This window comes from Nesoenas mayeri (genome assembly GCF_963082525.1).
Source record: "Nesoenas mayeri genome assembly, chromosome: 3".
NCBI lineage: Eukaryota > Metazoa > Chordata > Aves > Columbiformes > Columbidae > Nesoenas > Nesoenas mayeri.
In genome coordinates, this window is record NC_137544.1 from 58,072,294 (window position 1) to 58,096,559 (window position 24,266).

General features: G+C 38.6%; 1 protein-coding gene across 5 annotated transcripts in view; it reads right to left on the reverse strand.

Annotated features, from left to right (window-relative positions):
• Positions 1 to 18,159, reverse strand: part of MED23 (mediator complex subunit 23) — a 38,865-nt gene extending 20,706 nt beyond the window's left edge. Inside the window, exons 1-11 of one of the 5 annotated variants that reach the window (XM_080342970.1) lie at positions 17,458 to 18,159; positions 13,993 to 14,024; positions 13,797 to 13,884; positions 12,908 to 13,032; positions 12,650 to 12,761; positions 11,802 to 11,900; positions 10,747 to 10,848; positions 9,899 to 9,968; positions 8,299 to 8,375; positions 6,971 to 7,066; positions 6,385 to 6,402 (exon numbers count right to left, since the gene is read on the reverse strand). In XM_080342970.1, the coding sequence (XP_080199096.1) occupies positions 6,385 to 6,402; positions 6,971 to 7,066; positions 8,299 to 8,375; positions 9,899 to 9,968; positions 10,747 to 10,848; positions 11,802 to 11,900; positions 12,650 to 12,761; positions 12,908 to 13,032; positions 13,797 to 13,884; positions 13,993 to 14,024; positions 17,458 to 17,517 (879 nt within the window). In that variant the 5' untranslated portion in view covers positions 17,518 to 18,159. Of the gene's footprint in view, positions 1 to 6,384; positions 6,403 to 6,970; positions 7,067 to 8,298; positions 8,412 to 9,898; positions 9,969 to 10,746; positions 10,849 to 11,801; positions 11,901 to 12,649; positions 12,762 to 12,907; positions 13,033 to 13,796; positions 13,885 to 13,992; positions 14,025 to 15,899; positions 15,921 to 17,457 lie in introns of those variants that run through there. The other 4 variants (XM_080342968.1, XM_080342971.1, XM_080342969.1 and 1 more) reach the window with 4 other exon arrangements.
• Between the last annotated feature and the right edge of the window lie 6,107 nt (positions 18,160 to 24,266).

The following is a 24,266-nucleotide window of genomic DNA, read 5'->3' on the forward strand; positions in this document are numbered from 1 at the left end:
ACACAAACCATCAATGCACAACTAACATCTGGTGGTTTAGTTTGTTATTTTTAATAAATTAATGCAGAATGCTATTTCTCTGATCTTGCATTCATGGAAAAAGAAGTCCATTCCTTCAACAAGCTGGTGAGGGCTCTTTTGTTTGTGTGGGTTTGTTTGTTTGCTTGGGTTTGGGTTTGTTTGTGGGTTTGTCTTTTTTCATCTTCCCTTTTTTCTCCTTTAAAGTACATTTCAAAGGTAGGGATCACCATAATGAAAAAGATATATCAATTATACTGCCAAACCCAGAGGAAATATCCCAATATAGGATACAGGTGTTTAATAACTATTCATAGTGGCTATTTTTCACTCTCATTTTGGGCTCACCTACAATTAGCAGCAGAATTAAAATCTGGTTAATACCCCTACAATTAGGTGCTGTCCTACTGACACAGCACCACTTGGTGCAAGACAAGATCAAAGAGATTTGAAAATTAATCTGATAAAAACAACTTATGTTCTACATATGGTGAATAGAACAGAAACTGCATACCATAGCAATGAGCTCTTTAGATATCCAATTTAGACCACCACAATCTCTGCAGTGAGCCAGGCAAACACAGAAATTATTTAAAATACACACCTTCCCTGATTACTTTTAATAATGATCAAGTAAGGAATGCATTATATATTCAGATACATATGTTAGTACAGATGTATGTAAAGCACACCCATTAACCAGTGGCTTGGAACTCAGATTATTAATCTTCAATTTACGATCATCAAGTATAATGTCGCATATCGCATGTTCTTTAGTGCAACCACCTTTTATTACTCTGCACTTGTATAGTTATACTGGTACAAAGTACTAAGGACAAAAAGCTGTGTCAAATTTAACTTATTTCAGACAGTGCTAGCACTTCAGAAATAATCTAAAATAGTCGAACCCCTGTTTGTTTCTTTACAATCCCTATTCAAGAATGGTCACGTTTATTTATTTAGTTGTTTGTTTATTCTTTACACCTCATGCCTGTAACATAATGCAGCCTTAAAGAAAACATTATTACTTCAATGATACAAAAGAAAAGGAACTGAGCTGCTCAAACACTAATAATGAAAATGCAGTATCCCTTTCTAGAGGCAAAAAGCTGTATGTAAAAAATTGTTTTCAAAATTCACCCAAATACTCAAAAAAACCTTTGAGGGATGCCTTAGATTAGTTCTTTGGCTTACTAGTCAGGCAGCCTAAAAAACCCCTTTTAATTAATAAAGAAATAATAAAAGGAAAGAGAGATGCTGAAAGGAGATGCTTGTTCTACCTTCATCGATGGTAGTCTTTTCCATGAAAAAAGAGATTCTCTTCAATTCAAAATAAAATGCAAGAACAGGAAAAGTTGACAAAATACAGTGAACAGCATCCCCTGTTGCATGCTCTTCGCCAGCTCAAAACTGCAAAAAACTACAATTCTAGCTGTGCTTTCTTGAAGCATGCTTAACACAAACCTCTCACTAAACCAGAAAGCATCAATTACAGTTTCACCTCTTCCTCCAGGACGCAATGCTATTATCATGGATTAACCACGTTACAGGTTTACACAGAGCAGTAATAACATCACCAGTTGAGAGTATTTTGGTTTTTATTTGTGTTTTTTTCCCCCTCCCAAAGCAACTAATTATGAAGCAGAGCAGGGTGCAACAGACAACACTACAGACTAGTTTATAATCCAGCATGCAAAACTACTATGTACAGGGCTTGAAATTTAATAGTGTGCTAAGCACTGGGTTAATGTCCAAAAGCCTAATCATGTCAGGCTATATTAATTTAGAATAAGGTTATTCAACGAATACAACAGGAAAATATTGCTGTTAAAAAGAAAGCCAGAATTTCCAGTAGGAATTTTCACTGTTCTGAATAATTCTAAGATTCGAAAAGTCTAGGAGCCAGGAGATTAAAAAAAAAGAATTAACTCTTTTATTCTGAAAATCATGCTTTTATTGTTTTAAGAACAATTTTAAATGAGAAATATAGCAATACTTCACATTCTATCTTAATTAATTTAATTTTCTGGGATTTTTTTTTTTTCTCTATTTTCAGTGAATATATATTCTTGCATAATTCTTTTTCTATAGTTTTGAAACACTCAAAATACTAAGCTGCACAAGAATTTGCAGGATTGGGGCCTTGTGTTATCAGTTACTCAAACTGAAAGAACATCTTGGTATATACTGAGATGAATAAAAATGTTGGTGAGAACTGATTCTCCTCACAAATAAGCAGGAATTCATGTTTTGGCATGGCTTACACAAAACAACAACAAAAAAGTTTAGGATAATATATGGAAAAATATAGCATTAAAAACCACTATGCTTTTTTCCTAAAGAGAACATTATTCAAACTATTGTGATTTGGTGATATAAATATATATTCGTCTTTTTGCCCTGAAAATTATATTTTACAAATTGACAAATACATAATCTTGTTGAAAACATCATTAAATCATAAAGAAATAAGGAAGGGGGAAAAGCGCTCCCTTGATAACTTGATACTAAAACTTCTCTCGAGATCAGCCCTCTGATGGACTAGTGGTACTTTTTTCAGCGGATTAAAGCATTCCCTGGGTTTGTGGTGGGGGGGTGGGGTGTGGTGGTTTTTTTGGTTGGTTGGTTTGTTGTTTTGGTTTTGCTGTTGTTAGTTTTGTTTGTTTGTTGTTTTGTTTTGTTTGGGTGGTTTTGGTGGATTGGACAGTGGGGTGGGTAGTTAAGTGTTCCCTGAAAGAAAACTATTTTAAGAAGTCAGTATGGCTAGCTGGAAGCTATTATAGTTTTTTAATATTTTAAGTAAACAACATTTAGCTCAAAAATATTTAATAAATATCTACACTTAAGAAACTGAAGACCAAACCACAGAGCCTAAGATGCCTGCAGGAGTAAATGGCACTTCCTTAAGTCCAATTCCAAATGTGTAAGCTAAATGCCTGAAGTAGTTAATACAAGACAGAACTCTGGGCCTCCTCTCACCTCCTTTTTCCAAAAGCTGTATACTCCCCAGACACAAAACCTTAAAGTTCATTCTTTATATTGCACCTGACTATTTCTACCACGTTTAGTGGAAACTCTCAACTTTTCCTCATTAAGAACCAAAGTTTTAACAGGGAAGTTGCACTCAAGTGTTCTCAACACACACTCTTACAATCAGAAATATATAAAAAATAATCATACCCATGAATTACTTTGCCATGTTAATACTAATAATATTGGACAGCAAGTTCCAAGCATAAAGCTAGAATATTTTAAAAATAAATGGGAAAAGAAAGTGAATTTTTTAATATTGCATTATGTCACTCCTTTCACTTAATGAATCTGCTTACACAGTTCATGGACAGACATGAAATAAACATCATCTTCCCCAAGCAAACTACCCTGCTTTGTAGCTAGAATAGCATACAAATACATATTCACTTGAACAGCGTATGGTATAGGTAATTTCCTACTCAAAGATGCAGATCACCACTGCTGGTTTAAAAGGTGACCAGTTAAATACACTGTGTAAAGAGCAAAAACATTAATACAATAGCTGCTAATTAAAAGTTTGTTTACATTATAGGAACAAGACACCTGAAAATTACCTCCCCTCTCTCAAACATCTCCCAACACAGAGAAATCAAAGTTTAACACACTTTTTCATTGTTTAGAGGACTGCAATTATGCAAGTGAACATGCCATATTAAGTCTGTACATATAGAGAAGGTAAAGATACAAACCAAAATGTTCAAAATTATTTCACATCCTAGACTTAACTAAAGCTCAATCTTAAGAATCAACTGAGAAGATCTATAAACTGAACCTTAATTTGGCGTCAGTGTATTAAGATACTTTGAACTGTTCATCATTTTCCAAAAAACAGATTGTTACATACTTCAACAAATTATTTAAAAGATAATGAAGTACTGGGAGTATCACCACAGCTAACAGCAGAATATAAATTGACATAGAACCACAGAATCATTTTGGTTGGGAAAGACCCTTAAGATCACCAAATCCAATCATAAACCATGATAACATACATGATAAAACACAATTCAAATATCTACTTCTTATAGACCAGTTCCAACAGGTATACGAGAGAAGGTAACTATTCCACACAGAAGTACACCATAGCAAAAAATAAAAATCCCCAGACTCCGACAGAAAGAACATTTTGAAGCCCATATTACTACATCTAGACTCAACACCATATACTTGATCAAGGTATTAGAAAACCTCAACCCACAACAAAACTTCAAATCCTGAAAGGAACACATGAATCTATAAACATACCAAATTTTACCTTCATTTTTCACTCTGCAAGGTTAACAGGACAGTTGGATTTGTACTTTTTTTTTTTCATACAACTCAAAGATGGTTTGAGTGAGCCGTTTTCTAACACAGATCTGCTTGGTTAAGATTGAACCAGAACGTTTCACTGCTCCTCTTCAAGAATATTTGAGAACTGGGACAAATATGGCTGAACCATACCTAGTTTGTGATGTCAAAAGATTCAAATGAAGGCTCCAATCCTGCAACTGGATCTGTGTTAATAGTTGATAGGGCATACAAGCAGCTTCATATAAATAATTAATGATCATAAATAAATAATGATCACTGCTTTAAGGTGTTTCTGTATTTATTTTGAAACAAACTTAGCACTATTTGCATTTCTAAGTGTCTTCTATTATACTGACAACTCAAAATTATCAGTCATTTTACTGAAAGCATTGATACAGTTACCTAACTTCTGAAAATCACGCTACTATTTTTTGTCAGGAAGCTATATTAACAAATTCAACTATAACAGGAAGTTAATTTGTACCTAAAAGCAAGTAAAACGTTTATGTTTTCCACAGTTTTAAACAGAGTATATTAATGTTTAAATGGAACATTACTTTCTGTTCTATAACACTACACCACCCTACTCTATATTCCTAACTCACAAGTTTTCAACAGCCCAAACATCTTTATGCTGGTGTAACTGCAGTCATACAGCTATAGTTCATGTTCTGTCAGCATTTCCTTTACAAGCTACGTTCTTCAAATTTGTTCCTTGGCCATTAAAATTCACATCAGGTTGAAACTTTGTGTGGGAATTCCTATACTAGCAAACAAATTTTAAGAAGTATAGTTCAACGTATTTCATCACTTCATTTAAATTTTCTTTGCTTACTTTAAGAGGACAGTAAAGTAGTTCAAAACTAGCATTTTTAGCATCAGTGGTTTTTGACCTGAAGGCACAGACCACCCATAGTTAGAAGAATAAAATGGGTTCAATATATTTTTTTGTCTATATCTTGTATTATTTACCAGCTACAAGATGCATAGAGGAATTCGTTAACTGAATGTAGACACAGAAGTAGACACAGAATACAAATACTACTCATTTCAACACTAAACCTAGCAGCTCTTTCCCGAAGGTTTAACATTTCAGCTGCCTTAAGTCTCAAATACAGGACTGTCATATACAATACAGAGTACTGTTTGCCAAGATGTAGGAATCTGCACATTCAGTAATCTTGTCCCAATCCAGAAAAAGCACTGGTGTATTTCATTTACAGTGGGAAATGTACACAAGGTTTCAGGATCATGTAAATTTTATAGTCAAGTTACAAATCTGAAAAAAGTTTCTTAAATGGAAACACTGACACAACCTTCACTATAGTATTGCAAACAGCAACGCTATTTTATAAATCTTACGCAATGTTTTTTAAAGTAGGTGTGGAATTGATTATTGTAGCAAGAGATCAACTAAATTTATACTCATAATTTCAAATTTCAAGCAGAAGTCCACTTGATTAATTTGCTTAGGTGACTTTATTTAAACAAGTAATCAAATTTTAAGGAACTGCTTTTCACACAGCATCCTGCACCACCTTTCTTTTACCTAGCTTGGAGAATATTATAATTGTCTGTTTGGAAGGTTTTTACAGAGGCTTCCTAATGATAAGAAAATTCCACTAGTAAAGCTGCTGTTTTTTTGACTTTTTTTATTTTAGACAATGATGTATTTACAGCTTTGTAATTTTACAATCAAGTGCAGCAGATATTTTTTCACCCGCATAAGGAAAGAAATTTTGAACTAAGAATCTCTCCTCATCTGAAAATTCCAGCAGACAAAGTAAAAGTTCTTATGACTAGTAAGGGAAATGGTAGCAGTCCATTACAACCAAAATTTTAGGATGAAAGGACCACTGACTGTCAGCATTATGCTACATCTCTCATATCTCTGGAGGTATGTAGTAAGAATTTGCCCTTGAGTCATGGTCCTGCCAATTTCAAGCCCTGACTGTACATATATTCTCTAACTGGAATCAGTGGCTACAAAGCGGCCAGCGTATCGTTAGTCACAATACAACAGTAAGGTTGTGAACATACCTGAGCAATGTTCAAGGTCTAGAGCATTGGAGGATGGGCAGGACAAGACAGGACAGAACAAAAATAAAGGAAGAAAAAAAGAAAAGACAAAACAGTGACTATGAGGCCAGCCTCAAGGATCCCCAAGTCAGACTAAGCCCTCCCAACCTAACATATAAAAAGAAAAAATGTAACAAAACAAATCCCAGCTTTTCACTATTCTACTACTATAACATGCCAATATAACAAAGAACAACAGTGCCTTAAAAACTAATAACATGAACAATAACCACTTTTATTGTTTGAACTAGCAGTCTCTTACTGTCTGTCAAAGGTGTACTTGAGGCTGGCCTTATAGGAAAAAAAAGCAATGCAAAAAAAAAATCATATTTTAAATCTCTACTTTTCAATTTAACATTCGTAAAGCAATATACAAATGATAGGAACAACAGTGTCCAATTAACCTAATATGATCTCATAAAAAAAAAAAATCACCACTCTTTGGACCTTAACTGTTTTGCTTAGTTAGCTATAGCAAAGAAAAGAGAAAAAGAATAGTGCAGATTCTATGCAGAATTAAATCACATGTTACAGCACAGTACAGTACCTGCTTATTCAGACCTAGCATATTGCAGACCATATCCCTTGAATACGGTTGTTCCAGCACATATCTCAACAAAGCAGTCTGTGGCTCAAACAGATCCTTTTAAAAAAAAAAACAAAAAAACAAGGGCAATCACATACAAACATATATTGCCTCAAGATTATGCTTAACACTCAGTTTATGCTTAATGAAGTTAACGTAAGAGTGAATACTTAATTTATGTTGATACATATTATCTGGCACATCTTTTTGCTCTCTGATGCCCAAAAGAAAGGAGGAAACAATCACAGTTCTTCCGAAGTGGCAGATTTCATGGGAACTGAGTAGAAGAACATTCTTTATCAAATAAAAGGATGGCACACTTTTTGAAACAGCCTTAAAATACTGGAAGACCACCAAGAACTCAGGGGAAGCCAGGTAAGACGACTGATGAAGCACACGACCAAGATGCATAAAAATCATGAGCAGTATGAAGAAAGTAGATACGGAACAAATGCTCACTGTATCTTCTAACAGCTGAGGCACTTTAAAGAAAAACATTATCTGAAGCTACGTTCTAAACAAACAGAAGCAGCTGATTCCTCACACAACATGAGGTTGAAATGTGGAAGTCCTTATCAAAGGGATGTTGAGGATGCTAAAAGCTTACATAGGCTCAAGAAGAGACCAAACAAATATTTGAAAGAGGAAGGGTTAGAGAATATATAGAAACTAAATCTGCCTCAGGAAACATTCAAAATGTAAACGGCTGTAGAGTGTGAACACTACATTTGCCATTAGATATAATATCTTTATATCCTTCCTTGGAAACCTAGAATAGGAAAATGGGAATGCTGGGGAATGTGAATTTTTGTCCTGATCTTTTAGAGTTCTTAAATTATTTCAGTAGATCACTATTTCACATTCGGAGTTTTAACTTTAAATAATTTAACTATTATTTAAGTTTGAACTGTAAAATTATCTTTCCTATAGAACAACAATGAGCACAGAAAAGAAGAAATTACCTTCCCATTCTCTTCCATCTCTCCAGTGCTGAACTAATTTTCCAATGAATTCTCTACTCTCACTTGCTTCTTCACACACACACCCCCACAAAGCACATTAAACATCTCTTCAACATCCTTGGAAGCAGGTATACCACACACTACTCTAATGGTCCTTTGCATATAGCTTGAAAACATTGAAATATATAATAAAGTGAAAACATCTACGTCTTCAGTGTTAGCCTAGCTGGAATAATAGGATATTCACAGTTGAATTTCCTTCCCCAATTATATAAAATATTCATATTCATTGAATATAACATGTTTAAGAAGCTTAATAAGGCATACCTTATCATATGGTAAGAGACCTTTCAAAGGAAAACGAAGGGTTGTAGGATCCAGCTTCCACGAGTTACACATGGCACCTGAGTTATTTACCACAGGAAGAAGACTACAGCGACCTACATGCAATGAAACATCATAAATTCTAAAAGAGTGAACCTGGCCTATTGTTTAAACATTCTGATGCAAAAACTGGCCTTAGCCACTTTCATGCTCTCCTTAAATTTCCACTCTCTAAAGCTTTTTACCATAGGATTGCTTCAGGATCGTATTATTTTTCTAACTAACCTTCAACTAATAAAATATCTAAGGAGTAAAATCCCCGTATATTCAGACTGGGTACACAGAAAATAAAAATATTTGCAAATATTAATCTAAAAGTAACTAACCTTTTAGGATACCAGAAGACTATTCCATTGCTACTGCTTGACCTATGGATTTGATTTTGGTACACTGACCCTTTCCACAAAGAAAAGAGTATTACTAATCTAGGTATATAATCGAGTCTTTCAATTTTCCTTCATTCATCCTGCAAGAAAACCATGGGCAGGATTCTGTTCATTAAACTAGTCAAATACAAGCATCTGTATTCCAGTAACAGTCAGTGGGGATCTAGTCAATTTAATCAGTGTAGGCCAATGTGATTCAGCTGATCACACATGAGAAGTTTTTTGTAGGGTAAATTTAGACTTGCTAGTCAGCACAGATTAGACACACAGGACTTATTTCAGTTGCTTAAACAGGTATCTGAACTGAGCTCCTAGTGCACCTGTATATCAGCATCTAAATTTAGGTGCCTCAACTTTGACCTAAATCTCACTGTGAGTTCAAATTCCATGACTTCTATTCTCTAGACTGGCCATATTACTATCAGATAAAACAAGCAGTAAATAAATATTTCTTTGTTCCCTGCAACCATATCTATACAGATAATTTACACAACCAAACTTGTAAAAATTTGTGTATGATCCCTGCAAGTCATATGCATAAAACCTATATCACACTTTTGACAGAAGAATAACTACACGTTTCTGAAACAGAAACATTACAGATGAATTTACATTCTCAACCTCTGCACTGAGGAAGCACAGTTGAATTAAACCTTCCTCAGATCAAAGACATAAAGCAGCTGTTATTAAGCTACTTAATTCTCAAAGTAAACAGAAGACATTTTTATCCTTTTCAAGAAAAAATGCAGCAAGAATCACAATTAATACAGCCATATTTTAGTTTTCAGGTTTCTAGCAATAAGCAACAGTGAGTTTTTCCTTCACAGAAGAGGAGTGGCAGTACTCATCTGAGCTAGGAAATGTTCACACAGAAGCCTGCAACAATGGGGATAAGGCTGAGCAGCTACAAAAGCTGCAATGGAAATAAGTCAGAAAATACCCTATGACTAACATGCCAGTGGATCTATATTAACTCAAAATCTTTGAGCACAGATTTTCTTAATGTCTACTGTAGTTAGAAACTATATGGCCATGTAACAAGTAGTACACTTCCACTACCAGCTTACATTAATACATGCCCCAAAACACTCTCATACATAAAAAGGTTAAACATAAATTAATTTATTTTGAAGTAATTAATGAAATCATTCTCTTACCACAAATGGAATTTATTCTTGCTGTAGGTCTGAAAGTATCCACAAAATCCGATACCAAATTACCTAGTAACTGGGTGAGAAGAGGAGAAAAAAAGATCAGTTAAAGGTTTAAGTCAGAGATACCAACAAGGAATATTTAAGACTTAAAACCAGTTTATACGTTTCAATAAAATACACAGGAATCTACTAAAATAAATAGCTTCCTTCAAATTTCAACAAGTCAGAAAAATCATCCAGAACCTCAAACTACAAAACCAAAAATGTGACCTTAATAAAGAAGGGGTAGGATGTACTTCTCAGTTTGCACTCGAAAGAGAGTTTATATAGTAACTGTTTCTCTTATATGTACTGTATTATTTCAGTGCACACCATACGTGTACCGTATTATTTCAGTGCACACCATTTAGTAACAGATGACTTAAGACAAGCTTTAGAATTTCTGTTCATAACAAATCTGTTTGCCTCTGGATAACAATTCCACAAAGACAAAGCACCCAGATTAGTACACCCTGGATTAAATATTGGCTCAAAAGTCAGTAAGAGTTTTCCCATTAATTCAAGAGAGTAAAGATTTTATCCTTTTCCAAAAACCTACTTATTTTAACAGAATATAAAATTAAAAACTGAATCAACATTACATTCTTGTTGGAAACAATGACCACTTTCATTGCACCAGAGCCCGAAATTATTTTGTATAACTGACTTTAAAAAAAAAAACACTGGTCAGCTATTTAAAGCCATTTTTCTTATCTTGAAGCCACAGAGAAAGCACAAACTTTAAAAAAAAAATCATTTTGTTTTGCATGGAACAATACTCCATATTATATGATTTGATATTTTATCATTACCCAATGGGGAAGTTTTCCTTCAGGATATAGTTTTCTGATTTCTGTAACTGCAAAGTAGGCAGGTAGCAAACATGCATTTCTTTCCAAAATGTAGGCTACCACCTATAAATAAAAACATGCATCAGTGTAAAGGACTTTGGATATGGTAAACAAAGGTATCATCTGTCTACTAGTCTGAGGCAGCCCATGAAAATCACAGAATGGTTTGGGTTGGAAGGGACCTTAAAGATCATCTAATTCCAACCCCCCTGCCATGGGCAGGGACATCTTCCACTAGACCAAGTTGCTCAAAGCGCCATCAAATCTGGCCTTGAATGTCTCCAGAGATGGGGCATCCACAGCTTCTCTGGGCAGCCTGTTCCAGTGCCTCACCACCCTCATGGTGAAGAATTTTTTTCTTATATCTCATCTAAATCTACCCTCTTTCAGTTTAAAGCCATCACCCCTTGTCATATCACTACATGCTCTTGTAAAAAGTCCCTCTCCAGCTTTTTTGTAGACCTCCTTTAGGTACTGGAAGGCTGCTATAAGGTGTCCCCAGAGCCCTCTCTAGGCTGGACAACCCCAGTTCTCTCAGCCTGTCCTCCTCTGGACCCACTCCAACAGGTCCATGTCCTTCTTATATTGGGGGTCCCAGAGCTGGATGCAGTACTCCAGGTGGGGTCTCCTGAGAGTGGAGCAGAGGGACACAATCATCTCCCCTGACCTGCTGGTCCCTTCTTTTGATGCAGCCCAGGATACGATTTGGTCATACTGAGCCTCTCATTAACCAGCACCCCAAGTCTCATACACTTTACCTTACGGGCAAGTCAAACATTGGGCCTGACTCTCCTTTTAGGGATTTTAGGGCTTATCTACAACATCCCCCAAAAGCTCTTTGTTTACTGTATAAAATAGAATCACAGAAAAGAATTAGAGCATAAAGAATAAGTCTCTGCAGTTGAACTGTACCAACTCTCAAACAGAGCCATCCCAGCGATCAGAAATTCATAGATGACAAAGGAATGAGGTCTGTCTTCCTCTATAGTGATAAGACAGAAAATTCAGGTAGGTACCTCTCTTGCTGCTAAAAGCTGCTGTACAACAGCTGAGCTCACAGTGTTTGGAATTGTCAAGATTTTCTCTAGGATCACTTTCAACAGATCACGCACACCCTAAAAGCAAGCACATAAAATTAACCTTCACAGACATTTCTGGCAGAAAGATTATGCAATCAATATGGTCAGGCAATATTTTGAAAGACAGATTAGATGTTTGTTGCTAAGTGTCAGAAGACAGAATGCTACTGAGAATGTGAACACTAATCACATTAAACTCTGTACGGAACTTCTCAACCTTAGCATACCCTAGATGAGAAAATACCTTGAAATTTTGATGTGCATCCAGAGACATCCACCCTGTGATGACTTGTACAGACTGACCAAAGTTCAATGTTGTATGTTTTTTTGCTCTAACCCACTCACCAATGCTGGTGAAATTGTTCTCTGCAAGAGATACACGGTTTCCTACTCCTGTCAGAGTTGTACCCTGTCAAAGACACAGCTTGCAGGATCATTGTCCTGTGAACAACAGGAGTCAGTGCAGATGCAGTAACTTCAGCCTTAATGCTTAATAGTATTACTTTTCCATGTGTACCATTTCTGTACCTGCATTAGAGTTACTTAACTTTTAACTGAGAGAGGGATGAAAGATGACTGTGTGGTAGAGAAAGGAAGAGTTACATTGTCCATGCAGAATTATCTATTAAACTATGAAAAAGCATTAAAAGTAGTCTCATGGAATCATTTTTTTCTTCCATAATCAAAGCACACTTTGAAACACTGGATGTCTCTGACATAAAATCATAAAAACAAAGCCAGGAATAGTGTGTCTTATCAGGAGGAAAGGAATGGGAGGACGATACCTTATAGTCTACACCTCCAATAATCTTCCGGATCAATTTAAATGTTAATGCCCACAACTGTGTCCTTTCCCATTCAAGTGTATCGGAGTTTATCAGAGATTCACAAACCATCCTAGCAGAAGGAGACAATGCAAGAAAGAATGACAGATGACAAGCACATGCTTTTCAGCAATAATTTTTATAATGTCAACTTAAAATACCCTCCCATATTACAACTTACATGTGTCCTATTTATCAATTTATTCTGACATAGCTTACCTGGGTGGCAAAAGTCCAGTTTCTACTGCCATTGCTAAGCAGTCATAAAGAAAAGAAATTCTTTTAGGGCTATGTTGGCTATGAATGAATCTTACAATCCACTGGACGCACTGTTCATGGGATTCCTGAAAAAGCAGTAGAAGGGAGAAAGAATGTATGCACAAGTAGTGAAACAAACTGTAAAATTCATATAGTATCCAACCAGGAATAACAGAAGAACAACGGTATAAATGGTAGAAGCTGTCCATTATTTCAACAGTTTTCCTTACAAGTCTTCTGATCTTATTTTGAAGAAGTTCAGTTCTCCAACAAAAATTATCCAGTTGTCCAGTACTGGAAACATCTCCTAGCCGAAACATTGATTTCTATACTCAACTTTTTTTTTCACATATAAGTTAGCACAGAATAGAATAAAATAGAACTGTTCTATATTATTCTTTATTTTTTGCAGTTACAATCAAATTCAGTGAAAACAAAGATAACCAGGTCTCCAATTACAGAAGAGTGCCTCGTGGTATCTAACTATTGGAAGGTAATTTTTGAACATCAACATACTTTTGCTTTTTCCCACCCCCCTACTTTTCACTTCTACCAGAAATTCTGTAACAAACTAGCTTTATCTATTTCTTTAGTGTTATACTTGCATTTGTTTATCTTTATTTGCATTGCACACCAACCTCTGCTGAACAAATACATAATCTTATAAATGTCAAAACTAATACTTTTTTCTTGCAAAGTCATCCGATATTCTTTACTGTGCCATATCTGAAACCACATTCTGAATGATCGGACACAGACCTTATAGCTCAAGTGTGTGTCTACCAGACAAGGTTTCACCATATTAAAAAAAGTATATAAAGTACATATAAGCAACAAATTAAATGTTAACCTGGGAAAGACTGCTCCAGAACTGTCTAAAAGCGCCCAGGCAGCTGATCAGTTTGGTTCTCTCATCTTCAGGAGTGTCCATAAACATACTAATGTAAACAAGAACATTAGTTATTAGCAATACTCAATGAAAGAGCACAAGCAGAAAACCCATGTATACAGTAACTCTTGCACAAATAAAATAACATTACACTCACCCAGGGAAAGCCTCTTCAATTACTTCTGTTTTCTGTAAGATAAAAACCCCAAGTGAGCTATTGTGAAAACGTTTTCTACAAGTATCACATCACCAGGACGCAGCAGAAAAGAGTAACAGTGATACTGTTATGGGCCTGTATCAGAGACAGATGTATTTTTTCAGCTACACTAGACATGTACAAAGTTGAGATCATGTTGTTTTCATATAAACAACATACCCTGTGAATCCAGATTAAGGCTCTTTGGTTTTGTTGTGGGTTTTTTTTGTTGTTTGCTTGTTTTTATATATTCATTTATATATTCATTTATCTATATATTTATTTAATTAATTCTAAGCACCTAAAGATGAATTTACTTCCCAAAGTTGGAGAGTTGTTTGATTCTGTTATTGCAGCTCTTTTCTCACACTTTGAAAAAATAAATATTTTTGAATCCCATTAGGATTTTGTGCCACTTATGTTCCATGACACTCAGTTACACAAATCAGTTCCATAATTATTTTCTCATCTGAGCTTAGATCCATTGTGTTTAAATTCCATTGAACAATTATATGTTCTTGTATTAGGTGAAAGACTATACTTTAATGTCCAATTTATCTCCCTTAAAACATTCCCCTTTTTTTCATTTTTTCTTTAAACTCCATTTCACTCAAAGGCTTCTGCATCACTAAAGAGGTTCTGGAAAATACTATCCTACAACTTATTTTAACTTCTATAAGAATTTCATACTATAGTCAGATGTGATCTATAACTGACCACTACGTATTTTCATTTTTATATTGTAGAAATAAGAGCATCTAATAAAATAATATTTCTGGTGACCCTTTTCAATCATACAGGCTAGAACTGTCTGTCACCGCTACTCATAGCTTTCTTAAGAAGCAAAAGAGAAACCAATACTCATTTGTTCTGCACAGAAACATAAGTAAGTTTTGCTGCTGTCCACCAAGTCAGTTACAACAGCAGTGAAGGTAATAACTTGCTTTTTCTCATTTATGGCTTCCCTCTACTGAAATTCATCACATGGACAATGTTTTCAACTACAAGACCTACATATTCTTTCCAGTTCAGATGGTTTGAGCAGCCTCTTCTGTCTGAAATGTCAGTCAGGCTCCTCTTTAGGATCTTATCAGCTACTGTCACCTCAGTATTTCCAACCATGAAGTGCCCATATCTACCAAGAAACTCATTCATTTGTGCTCTACAAAACAATAACTTAAAGTCCCAATGACCTGGTTTCAAAAACGGAGAGCCCTGTTTAACTAATTTGACACCACAGGTGGTGGATGTAGGTTTTGTGGGTTTTAGTGATGCTTTTGATACTGTCCCTCACAGCACCTTTCTGGACAAGTTGTCCAGCTGCAGGACAACCAGGTTCATAGAGAACTGTGTGAACAAGAGGTTAAAAGGGTTGTAGTGAATGGGGCTATGTCTGGCTGGCAACAAGTCACCAGTGGTGTCCTCAGGGCACACTTCTATGGCCAGTTCTGTTCAGTATTTTTACCAGTGATCTGGATGTCGGAGTTAATTGCACCATCACCAAGTTTGCTGATGATACCAAACTGGGACATATTATTGACTCTCTTGAGGGAAAAGAAGCCTTGCAAAGGGATCTAGATAGATTGGAGTACTGGGCAATGATTAATGGGATGAAATTTAAGGTCAAATGCCATATTCTCCACCAGAGATGGAGTAATGCAGAGCACAAGTACAAGCTGGGAGAGGAGCAGCTGGAGAGCAGCCCTGCAGAAAGGGATTTGGGGGCGCTGGTGGCAGCAGCTCAGTGTGAGTCAGCAGGTATTCCCTGGCAGCCCAAAGGACAACCCATGTTCTGGGGTGCATCAAACACAGCATCACCAACCACTCAAAAGAGTATCCCACGGTATTTAGTGTTGGTGCAGCCTCACCTGGAGTACTGTGTGCAGTTCTGGGCCCCACAATTTAAGAAGGATGTGAAGGTCCTTGGATGCGTCCAGAGGAGGGCAAAGCTGGTGATGGGGCTGGAAGGGATGTCCTATGAGGAGTGGCTGAGGACTCTGGGTTTGTCTAGTTTGGAAAGAAGGAGGCTGAGGAACAACCTCATTACTCACTACACCTTCCTGAGGAAAGGACATGAAGGCGCTGATCTCTTCTCCCAGGGATCCAATGATAGAACATGTGGGAATGGTTCAAAGCTGTGCCAGAGGTGGTTCAGACTGGACATTAGGAAGCATTTATTTACTGAGAGGGTAGTCAAACCCTGGAACAGGATTCCTAGAGAGGTGGCTGATCCCCAAGTCTGTCACTGTTTAGGAGGCATTTGGACAATATCACTAATAACATGCTTTAACTTTTGGTCAGCCCTGAATTGGTCAGGTAGTCTGACTAGATGACCATTGTAGGCTACCTACAACTGAAATATTCTATTCCAATGACATACCAAACTATGCTTTATTTTGCAAGTACCACTGTGCGGGTGTATTTCCACAATTCACTCATGTCATTTTGTTGGCTGAAGAAAAATGCCTCCTCGACACATTCATTTACTGTGTTCGGTTTTGGGCCCCTCATCACAAGAAAGACATTGAGGTACTACAGAGAGTGCAGAGGAGGTGACGAAGCTGGTGAGGGGCCAGGAGCACAAGTCTGATGAGGAGCAACTGAGGGATCTGGGGTTGTTTAGCCTGGAGAAAAGGAGGCTGAGGGGAGACCTTATTGCTGTCTACAGCTACCTGAAAGGAGATTGTAGCATGGAGGGGGTTGGTCTCTTCTCCCAAGTAGCAAGTGATAGGACAAGAGGAAATGGCCTCAAGTTGTACTAGAGGAGGTTTAGATTGGATATTAGGAAAACATTCTTCATGAAATGGGTTGTCAGGCATTAAAACAGGCTGCCCAAAGAAGTGGTGCAGTCACCATCCCTGGAGGTGTTTAAAAGGCGTTTAGACGAGGTTCTTAGGGACATGGTTTAGTGCTAGTTAGGTTATGGTTGGACTCGATGATCTTGAGGGTCTTTCCCAACCAAAGCGATTCTACGATTTTCTTACAGCCTCTTTTGAAATGCCTTCTCAAGCTGCTTATTCCACAGTAAACTCAGCGCACTATAATTTGGTTTTGGCTAAGCGAGCTGCTTCCCCCGTGTCACGCCCAGCCCTGCTGTGCCTCAGCCTCCTTACAAACACTCGGCAGAGGGAAGATTTCAGACGGGAGAAGCCGCTTCCCCTCCGCTGGTCTCCGGGCGGCTGCCAACAGCACCAACTACCGCCGAGGAGAGCGGCGGCGTTTCACACCCCCGGAGTTTCCACGCACGAAGTAGGCCAGAAAAATAAAAAACCTCTTTCCTCCCTGTTTTCATCTTCTCCATCATCCCGCTCCCGGCCCCGCGGGGAGAGTATGGCGGCCCGCGGGGCCTTGGACAAGCCCCCGGTCCGGTCCGGTCCGGCCCGACCTGCCCACAGCACTCCCCCCGCACTCCGGGGCCGGACTCACCACCACCTCCTCGAAGATGCTCTGTAGCTGCGTCTCCATGGGCACCATGGGGATAGCCATGGCGCCGGGACGGGCCCCGCTCGGCCCCCGCCTGCCCCTTTCTCAGGCGCAGCCGGCGCCGCGGCGCCCGCTCCCTCGCCGGAAGCACCGTCCCTGATCCCGCCCCCCCGGAAGCGGCTGCTCGGCCCGGCCGTTCCGGCCGCCGCAGCGTTCCGGGCGGCGCCGCTCGCAGTTCCCGGCCCGGTGCGGGGTCCGGCGGTGGGCGCTGCCCCGCTCCCCGCCACCGCCCGCCCGCAGCGCTTCCTGCGGGGGAGGAAGCGGGAACCAGGGGGATAACCAGCAGACATTTTAATTTTTTGAATGTTTTTGTTTCGGTTTGGTTTGGTTGGTTTTTTTTTTGTTTTGGGGGGGGGAGGGTTTGTTCTTTGGGTTGTTTTTTTTTTTTGTTTTACGAAAATATTTGCTTAGGCTTCTTCGTTTTTTGAATAATTTGGTTGTAGAATAGCTTGACAAAATACATGTCTAAGGAGCCATTGAAGCAGGAATGCTGCTTTGGCAACTGATGTGGCACCTGACCCCAGCGCGGGGGAAGGACTGAGAGACATCAGACCATGAAGCATTAATGTAAAACAAAGTATCTTTGAACTAATCCCGGAGTGCAAGCTGATTACTGTATTTTAAAAGTTAAGCCAGGAATCCATATTTTTAATAAATCAATAAGGGGTGGGGGTTGTTAGAATTAGTTGAATGAGACAGGTAAACTGAGGCAGGCGGGTGGTCTGTAAACCCTGCAGTACCAACCAATGGGGAATAGGGGAGGGAAATTGCTGCCGGGATTTGGGGGGGGGTGGGGGGGATATAAGCAGGAGCTTTTTGCCCTATTGTGTGTGCCTACCTTTAGGTAGAACACCTGGTCTTGCAAAATTGTTAATAAAACATGCTTTGCTTAGAGAGCCTGCCTGGACCTATTGGCAAGGTGTGAAAAATGCAGTTGTGATTCGTGCTAAGATGTTTAATGTTTACAGGTATAACCAAATGAGGCACGGACTCTGAACTTGGAAAAAGGAAAGGTGGTTAAGTTCTATGTAAAAAGTTACGAAACTTGTTTAGGAAGTTATATTGATAGAGGGAAGTAACACTTTAAGGGTTAAGCAACTATATAATAAGGGCCTACTAACAAGCTAACATTTTAAACCACATTATTAATATCTAGTTTAGAGCTGTATGTAACTAATTGTGCTAAAAAAAGCAGGACTTCATTAAATGCCGAGATAAGAAGTTCTACAGCACCAGCTGCAACCTTGAGGAGACAAGATAGCCAAGATTTACAGCAAGAAGGGGGCGCCAGTCTGGTTTCAGTCGGTTTGGTAGCTTGGGTTCCAGCCAGTTCCTCCTAATGAGCCAAAGGTAAAAAGTCCACTGTGACGAAGCTGAAGGAGCCTTCATCCAAAGACCCCTAAAGACCCTTCCTCAAATTCACCAAGTGACACTGCGCAGGCGCAACAGGAGAGGGTCAAGGAGGGAAATATGTAAATGGTTATCTGAGACTCATTTTAATAAAAAGCGGGAAAGGTCATGAATATGTATAGGCGTTTCTGGGGTCATTATGAATATGTAATACCATACTGTATTTAAGCACACTTCTTATTGTTAAAGGTGCGCGTGTTGGGCGGAGTGAATCCCCCGCGCACCCAGCGCTGTTTTGCTTATGCTCTAATGAACACGTTTTTACGGAACACAAGGAAATGGATTAAACGTTGTTTATCCATAGAAAAAGCGTAAGTTATTTATTTCAAAGGTAATAGTTTCCTACACACATCCTGGTTCTTACAGTAACGATTCCTTACACTGTTATAGGACTATAATTTGCTGTAATTACTATAAAGTTAGAATTATTCTTTCCCATCAAAAGTGGTAATATCAGACTAAACGGAAAATGTATTTATGTGAAAACATCTCAGGATACATTCTACATGTGCAGTGGGTTTTAGATTAAAAATAAAGTGAAAATGCCGAATTAAGGCAGTTTTAAAATTTTGTGGCTCTTTGGCACTGTGTTTTCTGAGCTTTCTGTTGCTGGCCATGAAACTCGATTCGGCTGGTGCTGGTAACCAGATACAAAGTTATGTCTACAGCAGAAAAATAAAGCTGAGCATCCCAAATTCTAGCGAGTAGATGAAGGCCTCAGAGAAGTGAGAGATTAGCATTTCCAGGCTTGAGTGGAAAATAACAGGTTGTACCCATAGGGAAAAGCTAAAGGATAAAGGATTATTTGTTGTAAATGTAAACAGCTTTTGTGTAAACAAGCCGAGAAGAATAGGTAATTTAAGCAACGAGAAACGCTATAAATATATTTTAAAACTACTCCAGAAAATAATGTTATGTGAGGCGTCAGAACTTGTACAGCCAGTCAAGATACTTGCTGTTGCCAATGGGCAGGTAGTACACATGACTGAAATCAGTGCATTCTGGTCAGTAATGGGAAATACCTGCTTGGGAAACAAATCATGCTTACCCGATCACTGGGAAGAGAGAAGATATAATATAGAGAAAGGTCCATTTGAGCTTGCTTGAGTTGCTATTATAATTGTGTTACCTCAGTCTTAATGCTGTTTCTTCTTTAAGAAGTGTTCATAATGCTCCTCACTGTGTGCTCATTTATAGTGTGTTGCAGTACGACCTGGCATGCCCTTGGACATCCCACCAACACCTAGTGTCAGTACTTGCCCACCCAGGGCAGGTATCTACTCTAATTCTATGCCAAGCTCCTAATCTATTCCCATAGTGACTCGAAGAGGTTGTTTTTCTCATGATGATGTCTTATTCTTGAGGACCAGTCTACTATTCTTTTATCTGATTTAGTTCTTGGTCACACTCGCAGGCTGACTGCCAATTCCTAACTGTGTCTTGGGCTCCAGATCTTGATCCAACCTTAAATGTACCAAGCCACAATCTGTCCACAACTTTGGCCTAATATGACTTTATCTTGACTGTAGGTCATTAACCAACATTCAGTCTAAACTGTACTTGCCATGCCACCCTCAATTTAACTGGTTACCTTTATTCGACAGACTTGGACTAACCTTAACTAGAGTCCTAGTCCACAACTTGGCCCAAATAATATACCCAGTTTTGAATTCTGAAGCTGGACTGTGTGATAGCCTTGAACAACCCAAGAGGTCCCAATGGTGATTTATGTCCTAAGCTAACCCCTCATTTAACCAGATCTCATTTTAACAAAACTGAACTACCAATGACCTGCCTTTGGTAGAGATTCTGGTCATTGGGTTGGAGCTGAGGGTCAGGGGTGGCACAGCAGGTCAGACCTAAGTGATGGTCATCCTGCTTTGCCTGAGGGAACCAAATGTCCAAGTGGAGGAACAGTACAGATCTTGCACGCTGAGATTGCACCTAGGTGTGTCTGCCAGGTCACAAAGCCCTGCCAAACTCTGTGGATTAGGTAACACAAAACCATAAGCATCATGTAACAAGGAAGAAAACCAGCATTTGCATGAGGAAGAAATGACCCTCTTCATCCAGAGACAAAAAAGGAAATGCACTTTTCAAAATTACTGTAAATGTCATGTTACTCTGTTGAAAAACCTTCACTGAAATGACCATTTGTTTAAGGATGATAAACATTTATGAGAAAAAATGGTTAAGCTTTGAGGTTTTTTTCCTGAGTGCCATTCATCTTAGAAGATGTATGGCAAATGAGTACAAAGGTGTCTTTTAACTGATGGTATGTTAAGGCCTGTCTAGTTCTTGATGGCCTTAGAAAACTTTCAGCAGCTTTTTACTAGTAGCTTAAAACGACAGGAACTGACTATTCAGAAATGTCTCTTCCTATTTCCCCAAGTGCTTTCTAACATGTATATGGCAGAAATGCCCTGCCTGTGTTCTTAAAAACCATCTTCCCACTTCTGGAAGTGCCAGATGGACTGAGGACTGCAATTTGACTACAGGCGAATGGGTTTGTCTGTACCCTAGCCCTGCATTTGTATAGTGTCAGACTATACACAGAGCGATCACTTAAATTTACCATGCAGTAAGAACAGAAAGGATAATTGATAGTTATTTCCTTCTTCCCTGTTGTTTTCTTTACTCTTAGGTATTGATCATATGGATTGCTTTTTTTTTTGTGGAAATTGTCTTTTGGTAGGGATGAAAAAAGGTATTTTTAAATGCCCTCAAAAAGGGCATTTAAAAATCTTGGTTCTTGGTCAGTGTTCACGAAGTTCTATATATTTTTTTTTTTCAGTCAGATATTTCATAGAAATTAATCATATGGGCAGTAGTGTTTGTGAGATTAGAGCAATGATTAGGAAAAAGTAGCAAAATCAAATAAATAAGATCACATACGGTTCCATTTGCTATATTATTTTCTTTTATATCAATAGGAGCAAAAATTCACGTTGAGTGCCTACACTAAGTGCCTGCACTCCCAAAGGTCAAATTTGCTACTTCTGTAAATTTATGTATTGGTTTTGCCTGGGATAGAATTAGTTTTCTTCACAGTAACTAGTATGGGGCGGTGGTTTTGATTTGTACTGAAAACTGTTCATAACACCCCCCTGGTTTAGCTATCGCTGAGCAGTGCTTGCACAGCCTCATGGCCTTCTGTGCGAGCAGGCTGGGGCTGCACAAGGGGTTGGAATGGGGCACATCTGGGACAGCTGACTCCAACTGCCCCAAGGGATACCCCACATCATATGGCATTGTGCTCAGCAATAAAACCTTGGAGGAAAATAGGAGGAAGGGCGTGACGTTCAGAGTGATGGTGTTTGTCTCCCAAGTACCAGTTACACGTGATGGAGCCCAGCTTTCCTGGAAGTGACTGAAAAACTGCCTGCCCATGGGAAGTACTGAATGAATTTGTGGTTTTGTTTTGCTTATGCACATGGCTTTTGCTTTACCTATAAAACTGCCTTTATCTCAACCTATGAGTTTTCTCTCCCTTGGGTCAATGGGGCTGTGTGGAGCTGAGCTGCCTACCAGGGTTAACCCACACCAGTGATTTTTGGCACCCACTACAGTGCCAGGGGTGTTCAAGATAACGACAGATTTGATTGGAATGTGCCAGGCCGGATTTATAGCTGCAACAGCTGTTTAGGTATTAACAGGCAGGCTCCTACACTTGCCATGGGACTTGCTTGCTTTGTTGCATGTTAGAGTGTAGTGATTTTTGCTGTTTGCTGTTTGCTGTCATGCTTATCATCTTGCTTTGCTGTGCCTGGTAACTTTTTGATAACAGCACTGGCCACGTGCCTGGGCTGGTGTATGGCTAGGGTGTTGCTTCTGTTCCTGTACTGCTGAAGTGGACATGCTGTTCAGCTGAAGGGACTGTGACCTGCAAGTCCATGCTGGATGGAGCAGATACACCCCAAAGTGTCTGTGTCTGTGGACAGGTCCACACTGGAGCCGGTGCTCCCCTGAAGGATGGGAGCCGATGTGTAAGTTTGTGCTGGAGCATGGGCAAGGGAAAGAGTTCATTGCAATATTAAACTATATAGCCTGGTTCAAAGGGACGAGACTTGGAGATTGTAATGGATATAATTTTAAATTGTTGTAGCCTGTTGTTTGAGTTAAGTGTTATAGGAAGTGCTATAGCATAGTTATAGGAACCATCAGAACAGAGAACAAGCCTTGCAAGAAGCCCTGCAAGTGGGACACAACCTGAATAGGTTTTGGTAGTGAATAACTCCACACAACACACTGTCTCTCTTGTCCTGAGCAACCACTGTAACAGATGGAACCCAGATTTTGGAAGAAGTGAACCCATCAGACATGTTAAGGGGTGGCCCATAGATTAAAGGAATGATGTCTTCCTGTATATCAAAAGATGTTTGGGGTGAGTGGTTGATAAATGGGGATGTATTGGATAACGTGGGACATGAGCATGACACAAATGGTATAGAATAAGGTGTAGAGATTGTACTGTTTTGGGCTGCAGTGTAGTTAATTTTATTCATACCAGCTTTGGCTTTTAAAAAATAATAATTAATATTATGAATATATGTATTATAAATTACAGCTGATGGGGTGCTCAACTTTAGAATCGGATCAACGTTTGAACAGCCTTAGTAGGCTCTGAAAGTACATTTTCCTAACAAACAACCCTTTACATTAACCACCAAATTGAAAACCAAATAGATTTCAAATTGCACTTGAACAAAACTTTTTTATGTTTTTACTGATTTTTTTTTGGCTGTATACCTTTTGTTTCTAATGAGTACATCTATCACTACTGAAAAAAATGTAACAAGCTGAAAGAAGTATGTGAGAAAGGTGCATTGAAACGAAATGTGAGGAATCCTTTGGTGCTTAAAAAGGGAGGGGACCTGTAAACATAGGCATGACACAAAGCAGGAGTTAAGAAACTGTCTACTTTCATATTCATTGTATTTAACATATTTAACACTTTCTTTGAAGATAACAAATACTCTGGATGACAAGCTTTTAACCAAATAGCTGAGTACTTGAATTTGTGTCATTTTTGCATTTTATTGCTTAGCAACGTATTACTCCTAATCTCCCGTTAAGAGTTTATCTAATGCCATCCTTATCTTGAAATGTGAGAGAAAGGTTCTCTGTACACAGATAATGTTTATCAGCCTTTGACCTTTTCGTGTCAGTTTCCTGCTTACTTTGGCATCCTGCAAACCTATTACTGATGCAAAAGCTGAGATCTCATAAAACCCCTATGAACAAAGTACGTATACACGTGGAGGCAGGAGTAGTGTCTTAGTTGCAGCTAACTCGGCTGAGGAACGCAGCGTATGCACAGCCAAGAGGCAGATCTTGGCAAA